A 16348-nucleotide genomic window follows, 5' to 3' on the forward strand; every position below is an offset into this window, starting at 1 on the left:
CCCCGAATAGATATGTGGACACAGTTGGCAATGGGCTTTGTTGCAAGGATAGGTTCCTGAGTTAGTGGTTCTGTTGTGTGTTGTGTGGTTGCTGGTGAGTATTTGCTTCAGGTTGGGGGGCTGTCTGTAAGCAAGGACTGGCCTGTCTCCCAAGATCTGTGAGAGTGATGGGTCGTCCTTCAGGATAGGTTGTAGATCCTTGATGATGCGTTGGAGAGGTTTTAGTTGGGGGCTGAAGGGGATGGCTAGTGGCATTCTGTTATTTTCTTTGTTGGGCCTGTCCTGTAGTAGGTGACTTCTGGGTACTCTTCTGGCTCTGTCAATCTGTTTCTTCACTTCCGCAGGTGGTACTGTAGTTGTAAGAATACTTGATAGAGATCTTGTAGGTGTTTGTCTCTGTCTGAGGGGTTGGAGCAAATCCGATTTTATCGAAGAGCTTAGCTGTAGACAATGGATCGTGTGGTGTGGTCAGGATGAAAGCTGGAGGCATGTAGGTAGGCATAGCAGTCAGTAGGTTTCCGGTACAGGGTGGTGTTTATGTGACCATCGCTTATTAGCACCGTAGTGTCCAGGAAATGGATCTCTTGTGTGGACTGGTCCAGGCTGAGGTTGATGGTGGGATGGAAATGTTGAAGGAATTCCTCAAGGGCTTCTTTTCCATGGGTCCAGATGATGAAGATGTCATCAATGTAGTGCAAGTAGAGTAGGGGCATTAGGGAACGAGAGCTGAGGAAGCATTGTTCTAAGTCAGCCATAAAAATGTTGGCATACTGTGGGGCCATGCGGGTACCTATAGCAGATGTGAAATAGTTATGGGTGAGGACAAAGTCACAAAGTTCAGCCACCAGGTTTGCCGTGACATTATCGGGGATAAATGTTCCTGATGGCTTGTAGTCCATCTTTGTGTGGAATGTTGGTGTAGAGGGCTTCTACATCTACAGTGGCTAGGATGGTATTTTCAGGAAGATCACCGATGGATTGTAGTTTCCTCAGGAAGTCAGTGGTGTCTTGAAGATAGCTGGGAGTGCCAGTAGCATAGGGCCTGAGGAGAGAGTCTACATAGCCAGACAATCCTGCTGTCAGGGTGCCAATGCCTGAGATGATGGGGCGTCCAGGATTTCCAGGTTTATGGATCTTGGGTAGCAGATAGAATACCCCAGGTCGTGGTTCCAAGGGTTTGTCTGTGCGGATTTGTTCTTGTGCTTTTTCAGGGAGTTTCTTAAGCAAATGCTGTAGTTTCTTTTGGTAACCCTCAGTAGGATCAGAGGGTAATGGCTTGTAGAAAGTGGTGTTGGAGAGCTGCCTAGCAGCCTCTTGTTCATATTCCGACCTATTTATGATGACGACAGCACCTCATTTGTCAGCCTTTTTGATTATGATGTCAGAGTTGTTTCTGAGGCTGTGGATGGCATTGTATTCTGCACGGTTGAGGTTATGGGGCAAGTGATGCTGTTTTTCCACAATTTCAGCCCATGCACGTCGGCAGAAGTACTCTGTGTAGAAGTCCAGTCTGTTGTTTCAACCTTCAGGAGGAGTCCACCCAGAATCCTTCTTTTTGTAGTCTTGGTAGGAAGGTCTCTGTGGGTTAGTATATTGTTCAGAGGTGTATTGGAAATATTCCTTGAGTCGGAGACGTCAAAAATAGGATTCTAGGTCACCACAGAACTGTAACATGTTCGTGGGGGTGGAGGGGCAGAAGAAGAGGCAGAAGAAGAGGCACCGAGATAGCCCAGCAGAAGAATCTGTCCTAAGGGTATAGTTGGATAGATTAACAATATTGCTGGGTGGGTTAAGGGAACCGCTATTGTGGCCCCTTGTGGTATGTAGTAGTTTAGATAGTTTAGTGTCCTTCTCTTTTTCTTATTTACTTTCTCCACACCAGTCATGATTTTATAGACCTCTATCATATCCCCCCTTAGTCATCTCTTTTCCAAGCTGAGATGTCCCAGTCTTATGAATCAATCCTCACATGGCAGCTGTTCTATACCCCTAATCATTTTTGTTGCCCTTTTCTGATCTTTTCCCAATTCCAATACATCTTTTTTGAGATGGAGCGACCACATCCACACGCAGTATTCAAGATATGGGCATACCATGGATTTATATAGAGGCAATACACTGTCTTATTATCTCTCTCTTTCTGAGTGATTCCCAACATTGTTTGCTTTTTTGACTACCGTGACACAGTGAGTGGATGTTTTCAAAAACTATCCCCAATGACTCCAAGATCTCTTTTTGAGAGGTAATATCTAATTTAGACCCTATCTTTTTATATGTATAGTTGGGATTATGTTTTCCAATGTATGTTACTTTGTATTTATCAGCACTGAATTTCATCATCCATTTTGTTGCCCAGTCACCCAGTTCTGTGAGATCCTTTTCTAGCTCTTTGCAGCCTGCCTGGGACTTAACTGTCTTGAGTAGTTTTGGATCATCTGCAAATTTTGCCACCTCACTGTTTACCCCTTTTTCAAGATAGTTTATGAATATGTTAAATAGGACTGGGCCCAGTACAGACCGTGCGGGACACCACTATTTACCTCTCCCCATTCTGAAAACTGACTATTCCTAGCTTTTGTTTCCTATCTTTTAACCAGTTACTCATCCATCAGAGGACCTTCCCTCTTATCCCATGACAGCTTACTTTGCTTAAGAGCTTTTGGTGAGGGACCTTGTCAAAGGCTTTCTGAAAATCTAAGTAGACTATACTCACTGGATCCCCCTGGTCTACTTGATTGTTGACCCCCTCAAAGAATTGTAGTAGATTGGTGAGGCATGATTTCCCTTTAAAAAAAAAAAAAACATGTTGACTCTTCCCCAACATATTATGTTCACCTATGTGTCTGACAATTTTGTTCTTGACTATAGTTTCAACCAGTTTGCTGGTACTGAAGTCTGGCTTACCGGCCTGTAATTGCTGGCATCACCTCAAGAGCCCTTTTTAAAATTGGCCTCACATTAGCTATCCTCCAGTCATTTGGTACAGAAGCGGATTTTAATGAGAGGTTACAGACTACAGTTAGTAGTTCTTCAATTTTGGTTTAGGTGGAGCCCATCCTTCCTTTCCCCAAAAGTTTCCCCATTTCCTAATAAATCAAAACCCCTCCTCCGTGCACCATTGTCTCATCTACACATGGAGACCTGCAGTTCTGCCTGTCTAACTGGCCCTGTGCCAAAGCATTCCAGGGAATGCTACCTTGGAGATCCTGGACTTCATCCTCTTACCTAGCAGCATAACTTTGGCCTCCAGGACCTCTCTCCTATCCTTCCTTATGTCATTGGTACCTACATGTACCATGACCACCAGCTCCTCCCCAGCATTACACATAAATTTATCTAGATGTCTCGAGAGAGCCACAACCTTCGCACCAGGCAGGCAAGTCACCATGTGGTTTTCCTGGTCATTGCAAACCCAGCTATATATGTTTCTAATGATCGAATTGCCATCTCTTTCTAATAACTGGAGTTCCCTCCCCCAGAGAGGTATCCTTGGTGCAAGAGGATACCACATCATCATCTGGAAGGAGAGTCCCAACTATGGGATCATTTCCCTCTGTTCCAGTTGGATGTTCTTCTTCCCTGAGACTTTCATCCTCCTCAACAGCACAGAGATTGTCAGATCGGGGGTGGGACCGTTTTACTGTGTCCCAGAAAGTCTCATCTATGTACCTCTCTGTCTCCCTTAGTCCCTCCAGTTCAGCCACTTAAAGCCTATACACTGTCTCTGAGGACCAGGAGCAACTTGCACCAAATACACACATACGCCACCTGCCCCTAGGGCAGGTAATCATACATGTTGCATTGGGTGCAATTAACTGGATAGCCCCACTCTGTTGCTGGGCTTTTGCCTTCATTTTCTTTTTTCTTCTGCAGCTTGTTCCTTTGTTGATGTTTTGTTTTTATCAGGGGGTGTTTTTGGCTGTAAATTTAAAGAATGTTAAGTGTATCTAGCCCCCCCCCCACTCCTCCTCTAAACTCCCTCGCAAAACTCCCCAGTTAGCCGCTCCTGTTGGCTAACACAAGGCTCATAATTAAAGTTCTTTGTATGTGGAAATAATCCAGTCACTTATTTCAAGGAAGTTAGGACCTTATTTCTGGGATTACTAGAGTTCCTTGTTCTCATGGAAGTGGAAACTAAACAGGTCGTCTAAACCTTGTCCTTGGGGAAATGCAGTAGTTCTAGGAACAGTCTGTCTTTTTCCTAAATTCAGACAGCTACTGGCCTTTTTATTCCCAGGGCCCAGCAAAAGCTGCTGCTTCTAGACCATCTCTTCTTTCACAGGCTTCTGCCCTTAACAGAGCCTCATTTGGAGAGATATTTTGTTTCTCCTCACAGACTTTGTATGGCCTTATGTTTCATGGGCTTCCTACCTTAAGTTCTCTCCTAGAGAGAATGTAAAAAGGGTATTATTTTTCCTCTCTGGAAGGAAGATAGCCAGCTACTTATTTCTTTTATCATGCTGCCCAATGAAACCCAGCTGGAGGGCCCTACCATAATCCTGAAAGTGGTAGCAATTGCTTCAGAGTACAGGACGTTTTATTTCCTTTTCTAATCTCTTCACCTCTTCTTTGCCTGTCTTAGTGGTGTATAGATCTTGCACATCACATCTAGTTATGCATGTCATGGTACTTAAGTCTTGCAAGATTTGCATCTGTGGATTTTATAGAAGAAGATTAGCTGTACCTCTAGGCTTTGATTTGTAGCACTAAACAAGGACATAAAATTGCAAAACAGAAATTATAGTATTCACTGGAAATAGTGACTCCAACAAAATTTCAGCCAAGCCACTACATTAATTTACTAGTTATCAATATGTAATAAGTTAATAATTTTTACAGCAAGCAAACTTTGGGAACAAATGTTAGATTAATTTTTCAAGAAGAGAAAAGTTGCTGATTTTCCCCCCATTCCTTCACTCCAGAACATGTTGCTCAATTAACTTAAAATTTTTGCGGAAAAAACTCTCTTCGGACCTAGGACTGATGTGAAATTTCAGGCCCAAATAGGTTGTTTCATCAAGTGTGTAAGGCACGGGGAATCAAAAGGAAAGTCTTATAAACATTAAGACACAACCACAATTCCACTTTGTACTGGAAGAGAGCAGGTCTCTTTTTGAGTCCTTTATAGCATAAATCAAATATTTCCTCACTAAACTGTAACTGAATTCTGGCCTAATCTCAGTTTATTTTTGCTAGCTTCTGCCACTCTGCCTTCTGAGATATTGAATTTATTACATCCATGTTGCACTAAGTTTGCAGTTAAAATCTCTTCACCCTGGTTCTGTATGTACAGACAACATGCTTCCTTCCTTTAAGGGGACAAGTTCCTATTTGCTTTGAAACTGAACAAAATGAATATTTGTAACCACATGGTGCAACTAATAACATAGGAATGCAATGTTCTCCTCCACTTTGTCTTACTCAATTATAAAAGGTCAATACTGCCCAACCCATCCACAGTGACTAATACTGTATACAAGCAACAGGACTAAAAACGGATGACCAAAAAACTGGAATGATTGTACTACAGTCATTTAAGCCTTTTTTGTTTTGAAAACGAACTCAGTGACAGTGACCACTTCCTGTCCTAATGGAATTGCAAGACTCTTGAATGAGAAATGTTATACTTGATTAAAATAGTGCACAAAATCTATTCTAGAGTCAAACTTAGTTTTCAGCAATTCAAAATCATTGTCCAAGTGTTGACATCAAATTAAACTCTGGTAGATTTACTTCTTAGGCCTTGTCTACACTAAAAGCACTGTAGTAGTGTAGGAATACCACTATGATTATATTTTTCCAGGAAAGTGCTCTTAGAGTGGATGCAGCTATACCAACAAAGCTGTACTTTTTATTGATACAGTAAAACCGTCCTCCACACACACGAGGAAAAGAAGCTGTACTGGGAAAAGCTCAGTTTTGCCGGTTTAACTGCACATACACTAGAGGCTTTGTTATATCCTTAACCAACAGTGCTATGCCAGCATAAATCCGTAGTGTAGACTTGGCTTTACTCTGGCAATGCCCATGGATTTAGGCCTGATTTACACTTCAGTTTTGCCAGCATAGGTATGTTGGTTGGTTAGGGGTGGATTTCCCCTCCCCACTCCTAACCAACATAGCTATGCTGGCAAAAGATCTAGTGTAGATGCAGTTCCACTGGCAAAAATATCCTTTTATTGATATAGCTTATTTACTGGTCATTTTTTGCTTATATAAGCTGTGTTTCCACTAGCTACACTAGCAAACCTTTTCTAGTGTAGGCAAAACTTCAGTTACTGAGGTAACAAGTTAAATCCAAAACTTAACAGCCAGATAGGTCACAGAAATGCAGTAATGGAGCAGAGTCAATCTGCTTCCTCTGAAATCAAAGCGTGAAAAAAAATCCCAGAGCAATAGAATCAAGACTAAAGAGATTCATTCATTTGTTTTCCTGCCTATATAGCCACTAAGGTCTTACTTTGAGAATTCAGGCCCCCCATGTCCATCCCAATAAGGTTAATGGCCCAAAATATAGAAGGGTTTGATGACTCTTGAAAGCGGTCTCTGCCGTTTAAAAAGAAAACTTGTCCACATTATATCCCTTCCTAGCCACCCTCTGAGGGGATAAAATTATGCTTCTGACTACAGAAATTCGAAGGCCACTCCAAAAATGAATATACTCAAACTCCCACTCTGATGTACGTTAAAGATTAACTAAAAGAGCTTTTACATTGCCAGAAACTGAACTGCTGGCAGCACCAGTTGATGACTATTAACTAGAGGGTCATACACTTCATTGTTCTGTAGGCAGAGCTCATTACACTGTATGTGAAATGGGAATAATACTTGCTGATATTGGTGACGTTCAGATAAAAGACTAATTACTTAGTAAGTATTTCTGTGAAAAAAAAAAAATTCTCAGAAGATTACAGTACTCTGCCGGAACAACACTGATTTAAGAAGTCTTACTTAGCGGTAATTTAACATAGAACCAGGAATGAACTTCCAGAACAGAAGTTTGTTCAGTCGCAACTATTTATAAGTCAGTTATTTAATTAGATGCAAATGTAATATAGCATCTGCTTATAAACTGAAGCTCCAGGACACTAACATGTTCTAAGATATTTCAAGTTATTGCAACACTACTACACATCTTCCGCAATTAATAAGGAATATCTCAAAGAGGGGTGAAAATAACCTGCCTGTCATCTTTGCTTCTCCTTGGCATGTGGGCTGGAGAGCAGTACACAAAAAAGATTCTGACATAAATTAAGTTAATCAGTATTGTATTGGGCAGGTGGGGGAGCTAACAATTTGAGGTTCCTTAAAAAAAAAAAAAAGACAAAAAACACTCTTGGCAATCAAGAAGAGTTATTGTTACATGCAATAATAAATTCTTTCTGATCTTTCCACCTAGATTGCATGCAAGGGACCTCATCTTCCTAAAGAAAAGTAATCAAGTCAGAATTAATTTGGGGACTAAACAAAGAGCTGCAGGGAAGTAAAGTCGATCCATAAGAGGGAGGGCGGAGGGGAGGAAAGGGTAAAATTAGTAGGGCTTCACAGTTAAAATGGCTAGCTATGTGCACAACTTGATGGTGCTGTGTGTTTTCTTTTTGCCATCGTGCTGTACCATTAAAAGCAAACTGACTTTACCAAATGAGGTCTGAACCTTTCCCTAACCATTCCCTTTAATAAGGAAAAACTGCCACTAAGGCATGAATTCTTAGATCCATATTAACACAGTTCAAAGTGCAGGCAGTTTCTTTCAAGGCTGTATCACTCCACAACCAAGCATTGGAAAGCATGGAGAGAGCAATGCTGTGCTCTTACCCTGGGGATTGAGAACTACACTTCATCTCTGATGATTCCTAAAGTTAGTCTTCATTTCATGTTATCCACTCATCCATGGAGTGTACTTTGGGTATACTAAATATCAGACTTTTCAGCACCCTTGTGAGTATAAGTAGGAATAAAACTTCTGACTGAGGCACTGAGATCAAGTAATAGTCAGACCCTTATACTCAAAGAAATAACAAAAAAACAATATTCACTATTAAGCTTGTTATGCTAGATCCATCACCAGTTGATAATATATGCTACTGTTGAAGCCTAAATATAAAATAAATATAAAAGTTTTAAAGTAAAATTCTGTGCATTTCATAAAACATTGAAAAGGAAAATATAGCAATTTTCTTCAAGCTGCTATTTGAATTAAATAAAGTTGATTCCTCTTACCTTTGTTTTTCACTACAATTCTAGTCCTGCAAACATTTAATGCTTAATATTAAATACAAAAGTAGTTCCATTGCCTGCACAGCTGGTATACTTAAAATTAAGCACATGGTTAAATGTTTCTCTAATATTTTCACATCTATAGAACCTGCTATCCAAGGCTATCAAACTACTTTACAATGAACTCAGCCTAATAGCTCCCTATGAGATAAGCCTTCCACTTCTTACTGATTAGGTATCCTAGGATCTAGGGTATAAGCTGTGCCATTGAGTACTGAGTTTGTACAAGGTCTTTTTCTCTAGTCATATTGTACGGTCTGAGCCCTTTGTCTGAAGCCATATTAGACAAGCAGCAGCCATAAGCCAAGAAGCAGAACATCACATCCTCACATTCCATCTAAAATTACACTAAAATAATGTAATATCGGGCTGTTAAGAAGATGATTTTGCCCTAATAGTACCCACCATCACCAGATGAAGAAACAAATCTTAAGATTGTTAAAAAAAAACTTTGTTTGCTAGCATTCTGTCTGGCAAGAAATCACTTGTCAATAGTTTGTGGTTGTGAAATTCCCATTTCTTTATTTTTTTTGTCTTTATGGTCCCCACTTCTCTATTGTTTATCTGTATGGTCTCTGTTACATAATTAATTTTGCTAGGTGTAAATTAATTAAGGTGGTGGGGTATGATTGGTTAAATAATTGTTTTACAATATGTTAAGTTTGGTTAGAGAATTGTTTAGTAATATTTTAGTAAAATGATTGGTTAAGGTATAGCTAAGCAGGACTCAAGTTTTGCTACATAAACTGGGTTCAAGAAGGAGACCAGCAAAAGAAAAAGGAAAGACCTGGAAGAAGAAGAACTCACCTCTAAGACACAGCCTAAGATCAGAGCTGCTAAGAATTCTCTGCACAACCGTGATGTGCAGCAACCAGAACCCAGACAAGACCGACCTTGCCTGGCCAACAGGGAAAGTCTGCCTGCATGATAGGATTCGTGAACATAGCATTGTATGCTTAGCATATGTATTCTGTTTGGCAATTGTTAACAAATAGAGGATAAGGATATTACTGTGTAAGGCTCTTTCACTGGTAAAAAGTCCTGCAAACCCGCAGAAGATTACACCGTGAACTCTAGGAATTGGGTAAGAGAGGGTGCCTTTTGCCCAGAGCCCAAGAAATTGGGAAAGAGTGGGGGTGCCTAAATTAACAGGGTTACGCCTTGAGCCCACAGAAGGGTAAAGGTGGGTGCTGTAGAGTGTGTGTAACAGAGAATTGGGTACTTAAATTAGCCACATTACACCCTAGGAACTGGGCAAGGGTGGGTGCCTTTTGCCCAGAGCCCAGAGTTACCATACACACTGTAACAAGAGTGATCAGGGTGTTATAGTGTGTATGGTAACACCCATTGTTTCATGTTCTCTGTGTATATAAAATCTCCCCACTGTATTTTCCACTGCATGCATCCGCTGAAGTGAGCTGTAGCTCACGAAAGCTTATGCTCAAATAAATTTGTTGAAGTCTCTAAGATGCCACAAGTACTCCTTTTCTTTTTGCCGATACAGACTAACACGGCTGCTACTCTGAAACCAGGTATTAAAATATTTACCCATCTCCAAGGGAGAGTGGTTGTGAGTCTTAAATATATCCATATTTGTAGAGTGCTTTGAGAAGTTTTCATGACAGGTATTTTTGTTACTACGTTTGCTTTTAGTCTACAACCTTTTAATATCAACATAAGGTTTGTAAAGTATGTATCACTGCCATAATTTCCTGCCAATACATTTTATTCTCTTGACAGTTGTTTTTATAAATCAAATATATTTTTTTAAATTCTCCATCTTTCACTCCCTGGCTTGTCAAAGGATGGGAATGTTTCAGAGACAACATATTCAGCCACTCAGGATATGGCTACACTGCAGCTGAAAGTGAGCCTTCCAGCCTGGATAGACAGACTTGTGATAGCAGGACTCCTGCTAGCATGTTAAAAATAGCTGTGTTGACACTGCAGTCTAAGCTTGGATGGCTTGACAGCTTGTCTCTTAACAGAAGTTGGTCCAATAAAAACTATTAACTCACCCATCTTGTATCTAATATTTTGGCACCAACATGTCTACAACCAGCAAAGTTATTGGGGGATTTTCCTCAAGCTATTTATTTTAAGTTTCTCTTTCTCTTGCATTTCAGTTTCCTTGCAAATCAGCTGCCAGATCTATCTTTGTGTGACACCCTGCAAACTCCATGCTAACATGTCACATCCACTACAGAGTGAACAAAGTTTTTAGGGTCAAGTGGAGGCTTTTTTTCCCTTTAAAGCATACTGTGCATATTTATACATTTTTTGTGTCTGTTTTATGCATAGTAGGATATAAAATAAGCACATTTAAACTACAAATTTAAGAAAGCAAAAACTTAATTCCCTCGGTGCTAGTGCCTTGACATATGCCTCTGAATGTTAAAATCTGAGTACCCAAGTCAGCTAAAGCAATTCAAACTCCTCACACCTGATTATGTGTAGGTGAGCTAGACAAATTCCAGTGTAATTATGAACAAAATGAAATAACAGGACTTGAAAAATAGGTTTGACTGAAAGATACCACACTTCTCAGATGATCTTTGTAAAAATTAATCTTCTGTGTAAGTGTGCATAAGAGAGAACAAATGTGCTTAAAGAGAAAACAGTCATACCTTAGGTAGAAACAACAAGTACATTTCTCTATTACTTGGACTACATGGCCAAGACCTAGTCCAGTATACTTCCTACAAGCAATAAGAGATTTTTGGATCAGGAAAGAAAACCTCTTTTTAGAAGAGATATCTAACTATCCATTTTTGGAGAGTCAACACAAAAATAATAATTCTCCTCAGTTGTTTTTTATTTTGACTACCTAATCAAATACAATTCATAACACAAAGTAAACAAACATAAAAAAGTTGCTCATCCTACTCCCTCAGAATTCTTTTTAAATTTTTCTCATTAACACCTACTTTCCTATGAGACTGTCCTCTTTATATGAGCCTTTTGAAAATTAAGGGCGGCTGTCCTGTCTCCTTTTTAATTTCCAGGGCCCACTTCTGGGTCCTCTATTTTGGGGAGGGTGTGTCACAAGGGCTTTAAGGCCCCCCTTTTGGATCCTGTAAGGTGTATACCACCAAAACAGATTATAAGCAAAATTAGGCAATAAGCAAGTGAAAAGAAATGTTGATCTGTTATAGAAGCCATTTTAAGAATGGAGGCTACAGTTAAAGTCATTGACTAAATTAACAGAGTTGAAATGATACTGAGAATGATACAGCGATGATACAGAAAATGACACTTTACACTTTTCACCCAGAGATCTCCAAGTGTTTTACAAAGATTGGTAAGTATTATTATCCACATTTTACAGAAGGGAAATTGAGATACACAAAGGATGAAGCCTAGTTCTCACTAGAAAACATTTGCTGATATAGCTGTGGCAATGTAGTCATACCAATAAACTCTCCTAGTGTAGATGCAGCTTCTACCAGCAAAAAAGTACTTTTACCAATCTAGTATATACTGGTACCCCAAGCAAAATAATATATACCAGTAAATACACTTTTATGCCAGTATAAATGCATCTACACAACGATTTTTGCAGGTATAGAAATGTAGCAAAAAAATAAAAATTATCACACCCCTACCCAACATCACCATATTGATAAAAGTTTATAGTGTAGATCTGGCCTGAATATCTTGCCCAGGGGCACCCGGGAAATCACTGGAAGAACTCTGAAAAGAACCCAGTTCTGACTCCTATTCCCCTGCTTTAAACATTAGACCAGCCTGTTTCTCTTAAACCACTTGCAGTCATGTCTCTATTGTGTATGCTTTCAATTGTTAATCTTGCATTCTCCTTTCAGGGAAAAAAAAAATATGAGAGGGAACTGAAAAAAAATTAAGACAGCATGATTAACACCTTTCATATGATTCTGCTGATGCAATAACAATACCAAGGGCTAGTATCAAAATGTTATTCTGTGCTGCATCATGTTCACCTATTTTTTCTGCAGTTTATTCTAACTGAAAAAAACCCAACCAACCAAAGGCCTTACACCCTCAGTTTTGAAGTCATACAAATGAAAATTGCTCTGCTAGGATCACCACAAGACCCAATATTTTGTAATCATCTAGATCGTCTCAAGGTGATCCTCCACAATGATCAAGCTAGGAGTCACAAAGAGGGTAACCATCTATGTTTAATGGAAATAATAATGAAAAACTATATGAAAAATACAGGATAACAATTTTAAGGAGCAATGTGCCATTTGTGCAAAATCTTAAATTCAGAACATGTATACTTCTTTGCACAATTATTGCTGAAATACAGTATAAAGTGTACACTCCCATATATTATTGGATTGGTAGAGGGCATTAGCCACCATAGCAAGGACATATAATCAAATAAGGGTGGAATGTGTCTACAAAACACCAAGACATCAAAATACAGACATGTAACACTATGATGTATCATGGCACTGTGATGTTGCCACAGTGTCATGGCACCACAACATTGGCAAACAATGCCAGAACCCATTATGCTGCTTCTACTTTACCAAACGGTGTCATAATGCCATGATACTGTCAGACTAGGCCCTGGTGTGTCATGACACCATAATGCTGCCAGATCAGGTCAAGCTATGTCACTGTACCAAAACATCAAGCTATGACATGCCACGCTGCACCATGGTGCTACTCAGTAAGATCCTGTCACCTGCTGTGGTGTCACCAAGCAAGGCACTGTGACGTGCCAGGATATCACCAGGCCAGCCTATGCCATGTGCCAGGCTGTCACGTCAGCAGGCTAGGCCAGGCCAGGCCAGGCCAGGTGCTGTGATGTCACCTGGTAAGGCTGTGAGGTCAACAGGCCACGCTCCGTCATGGGCCACACCGTTCCGGAGGTGGGTGGCTTTGTTCTTTATCCCCACATTTATCCACGTCATTCTCCAACGAAGCAGGCTCCAGATACCGCAGCTGGTACCGGGTCGTTTCAGGGGGCCGGCTAGAGTCTGGAAACAACGAGGTGGTGAGGCACGAAACGGGACCTGCTGTTCGAGGCCTTACCCCTCAGGCGAGTGCGTGACCAACCACTGACAAATTTACAGAGCTGGCCAATCGCTGAGACTCTTGCATCCGGCAGCTGCACGCCCCTCTCTAGCAGATCCTCCGAGGCTGCCGGAGCGAGGGATGCTGGCCGGCGGTGCTCTGATTGGGTAGTGGGAATAACTGCTCGCCGCCGATTGGCTGCGCTGACTGGCGGGGCCAGAGAGCGTGGAAAGGCAGGTGGGGGCGGGGGAGCGCACTCCATTAGGAAGGCCGCGATGCCGGGACCGCCGCGGTGAGGCGGAGCCTCGTTCCTGGCCCCTGTGTGAGCGGCGATCAAGCGGAAGCCCTCGCGGTAACGGGCCCGCCTGTCGCCCCGCGGGGCAGGGTGTTTTCCTGGGCAGGGGCTGCCTTGAGGAGGCGGTGCGGGCAGCGGGGATCGGACAGCGCTAGCCCCGCGCTGCGGGGGGAGTGTGCTCGGAGCTCTTGCTCCCGAGACTGTCCGGGGGTGGGAGCCACAAACCGCCTGGCCCGGGGGTGCGAGGGGCGGGGCTGTGCGCACAGGTACAGCGGGAGACCGTGCAAGCTACGGTCAGCTCTGCTCGGTGTTCAGGAGGGTCCCCATCCCGCCAGCGTGTCCAAGGAAGAGCTGTAGGACAAGCGCCCGGAGTGGTCATAGAGGATCTGATCCTTAAAAATGGACAGACGGACTCCAGGGCCCAGCCTGGCTCTTGCTTCCCCAGTTGGCTTGTTTTGGCATCCGTCAGACCTGCAGGAGTGTTTCTGTTTGGCTTGTCTCCTATGGCGCCAGAGCGAACTCCGGCTGGAGATAATGCAGCAACCAGAGTTCGTTCAAAACCAGTGATTGTGGTTAGAAATATATTGCTTATGGCGGCAGGTGTCTTCTTATTTTTTTCCTGAATTACTTTTATCAGCCCAGTTAACTTTTCTGTGTAATGGAACTGAATCGAGTGATGCACCTTCACTGCCCTGCATTAGAGAATTTAACATAATCTTGATATGATGTGGTTTGTGTTAATGTAAAAGCAATCCAGAAAATATCAAAGCAAAACTGATGTCTTTCTTATATGAGTAGTACTTTATTTTCAAATAGTAGAAATCAGAGATGTTAAAGACCTTTTAGGTTATCTACTTAAAAATACTCCTGTCTATAGTGATGGGCTTGTGGTTTTTGGGGGGAGGAGTGGTACTTTTGAATGTCTCAAACAGAATGTGGTTTCTAACATTTCCTTTGGGAGAACCAATTTCATAGTTTTATAGAAATATTTTTTGATACTCAGACTAATTTTGTACTACTTTATTTAATGAGACACTGGAGAATGACTTAGGCCCCTAGCTTTTAGAAACCTTTTAAAGAACATCTGATGATTATGGCTTGTCTACAGTTAAAATGTTGCAGCGCTGTAGTGTTTCAGTGAAGACACTATTTGCATCAACTGGAGGGCTTTTCCTGTTGACATACGTACTCTGCCTCCTTGAGAGGAAGTAACAAGGTTGACAGGAGACTTAATCCCTTGACCTAGTGCTGTCTACGCCATGGGTTAGGTTGGTTTAACTGTGTCACTCAGGTTTGTGGATTTTTCACACCTCTGTGCGATGTAGTTATACTGACCTAATTTCCTACTGTAGATCAGGCCTTAGAGTTAAATGTTGCTTTCTAAAACAGATCGTGGCAGGACTGGCAGAAGTCTGTACCACTTGATGTATGTCATATATGGGTACTTTGATGCCAAGGGGACAACTATCAAGAAACTAAATATCTTTAGTGTGTTCTAAACTTTAAAATCAGAGTAATCTTCAGATAGTATTTTACTATGCATATGTCAGAAAGCTGCTTTTCTAATTGGGGGAATTAAAATAAAACTGTAATGATGTTATCAGGCATTCTTTTGTTCAAAATGTTAGCTGATCCTATGTATCAGCTAGTCAAATTTGACATGAGATTGCTTTAGAATCTAATGCCCCTTCAAAAAATATGTTGCTGTTTTTAAGCTTACTGTGACAGTTTTATGTTCTTGTTTAGCTTATACAGAGACTCTAAAAATAAGACCATGTTGTGTCTTGCTTTTGGAAAACATGAAGAGCAGAATTTCAAGGGCATGCAGCCTTCTGTAGGAAGAAAGAACAGGGGCATGTCTCCTCCTTTTTCTGGAGCCTCCTCCAGAGCTGTTTTTCAAAGGGTGTTTGGCCCTTTCGATTCATGGATGGTTTCTTCTTGGTTAAATTTCCATGGTGTTAAGTAATATTCTGTAGAATGACATTATTCTTATGGATGTAAACAAAACTACAGTTGTTTCTTTTGTTCATTTCTGATGGCATGAAAAACATATGTTTCTATGTTGCTCTACCTTAAATGATTCAAAATCACTTTCTAAATGGATGGGAAGCTCTGGAGTTTGCAACATCGCTTCATCTTTTCCAGTCAGTTAGTGAGGGACTGTGCTGGAGACTCTTGAACCCAGATCACTGTGTGGTAGCACACTTGTTTCTTCATATGTTCAATTGTTTATTTGTATATTGTGGAATAAATTTAATTGGGAAAATGGTCCTTTGAGCATTAAAATGTAATGGTTTTTGTTTTGTTTCATAGGGTAAATATTTATACAGAATGTCGGTGAACTCATTATTTGGGAATAAGAAGAGAAATAGCTCCATATTATATGGTGTGGATCAGGCACAGATTATGGCTTCGTCTTCTGTTTATCGAGAATCCACTAGTCGAGGATGTATCGGGAACCACGGAGATGGCTTTCCTCCAAACAAGCGTTACAAAAGCTTTGAGTCAAAGTCCAAACAAACAGAAGATCCTTTTGAAGACAATGATGACTTCACAGCTGATGATTTGGAAGAAATAGATATAATTGCCTCACAGGCTTTATCACAAGTTCTAGACTCAAATACTCATTCTAGAACAACACACATCCAGAAACCTGAGCAGAATGCTAGACCATCCTTAACCCCTAACAACACCAATCAAAAGTCTTTGAATATTGAACAATGGAGTGTTGCCTCTAGTGCAAAAAAAGATATGAAAGACCAGTTCGGT

General features: G+C 41.1%; 1 protein-coding gene across 5 annotated transcripts in view; it reads left to right on the top strand.

The window, feature by feature from the left end:
* The first annotated feature begins 13082 nt into the window (after positions 1 to 13082).
* The window catches only part of ATRIP (ATR interacting protein), a 28922-nt gene continuing 25656 nt past the window's right edge, over positions 13083 to 16348 (top strand). The window contains exons 1-2 of one of the 5 annotated variants that reach the window (XM_084633070.1): positions 13083 to 13636; positions 15893 to 16346. In XM_084633070.1, coding sequence (XP_084489196.1) covers positions 15911 to 16346 — 436 coding nt within the window. In that variant the 5' untranslated portion in view covers positions 13083 to 13636; positions 15893 to 15910. Of the gene's footprint in view, positions 13637 to 13669; positions 14152 to 15892; positions 16347 to 16348 lie in introns of those variants that run through there. The other 4 variants (XM_084633071.1, XM_084633068.1, XM_084633067.1 and 1 more) reach the window with 4 other exon arrangements.

The sequence above is a fragment of the Lepidochelys olivacea genome, assembly GCF_965140295.1.
Source record: "Lepidochelys olivacea isolate rLepOli2 genome assembly, chromosome: 7".
Taxonomy (NCBI): Eukaryota; Metazoa; Chordata; order Testudines; family Cheloniidae; genus Lepidochelys; species Lepidochelys olivacea.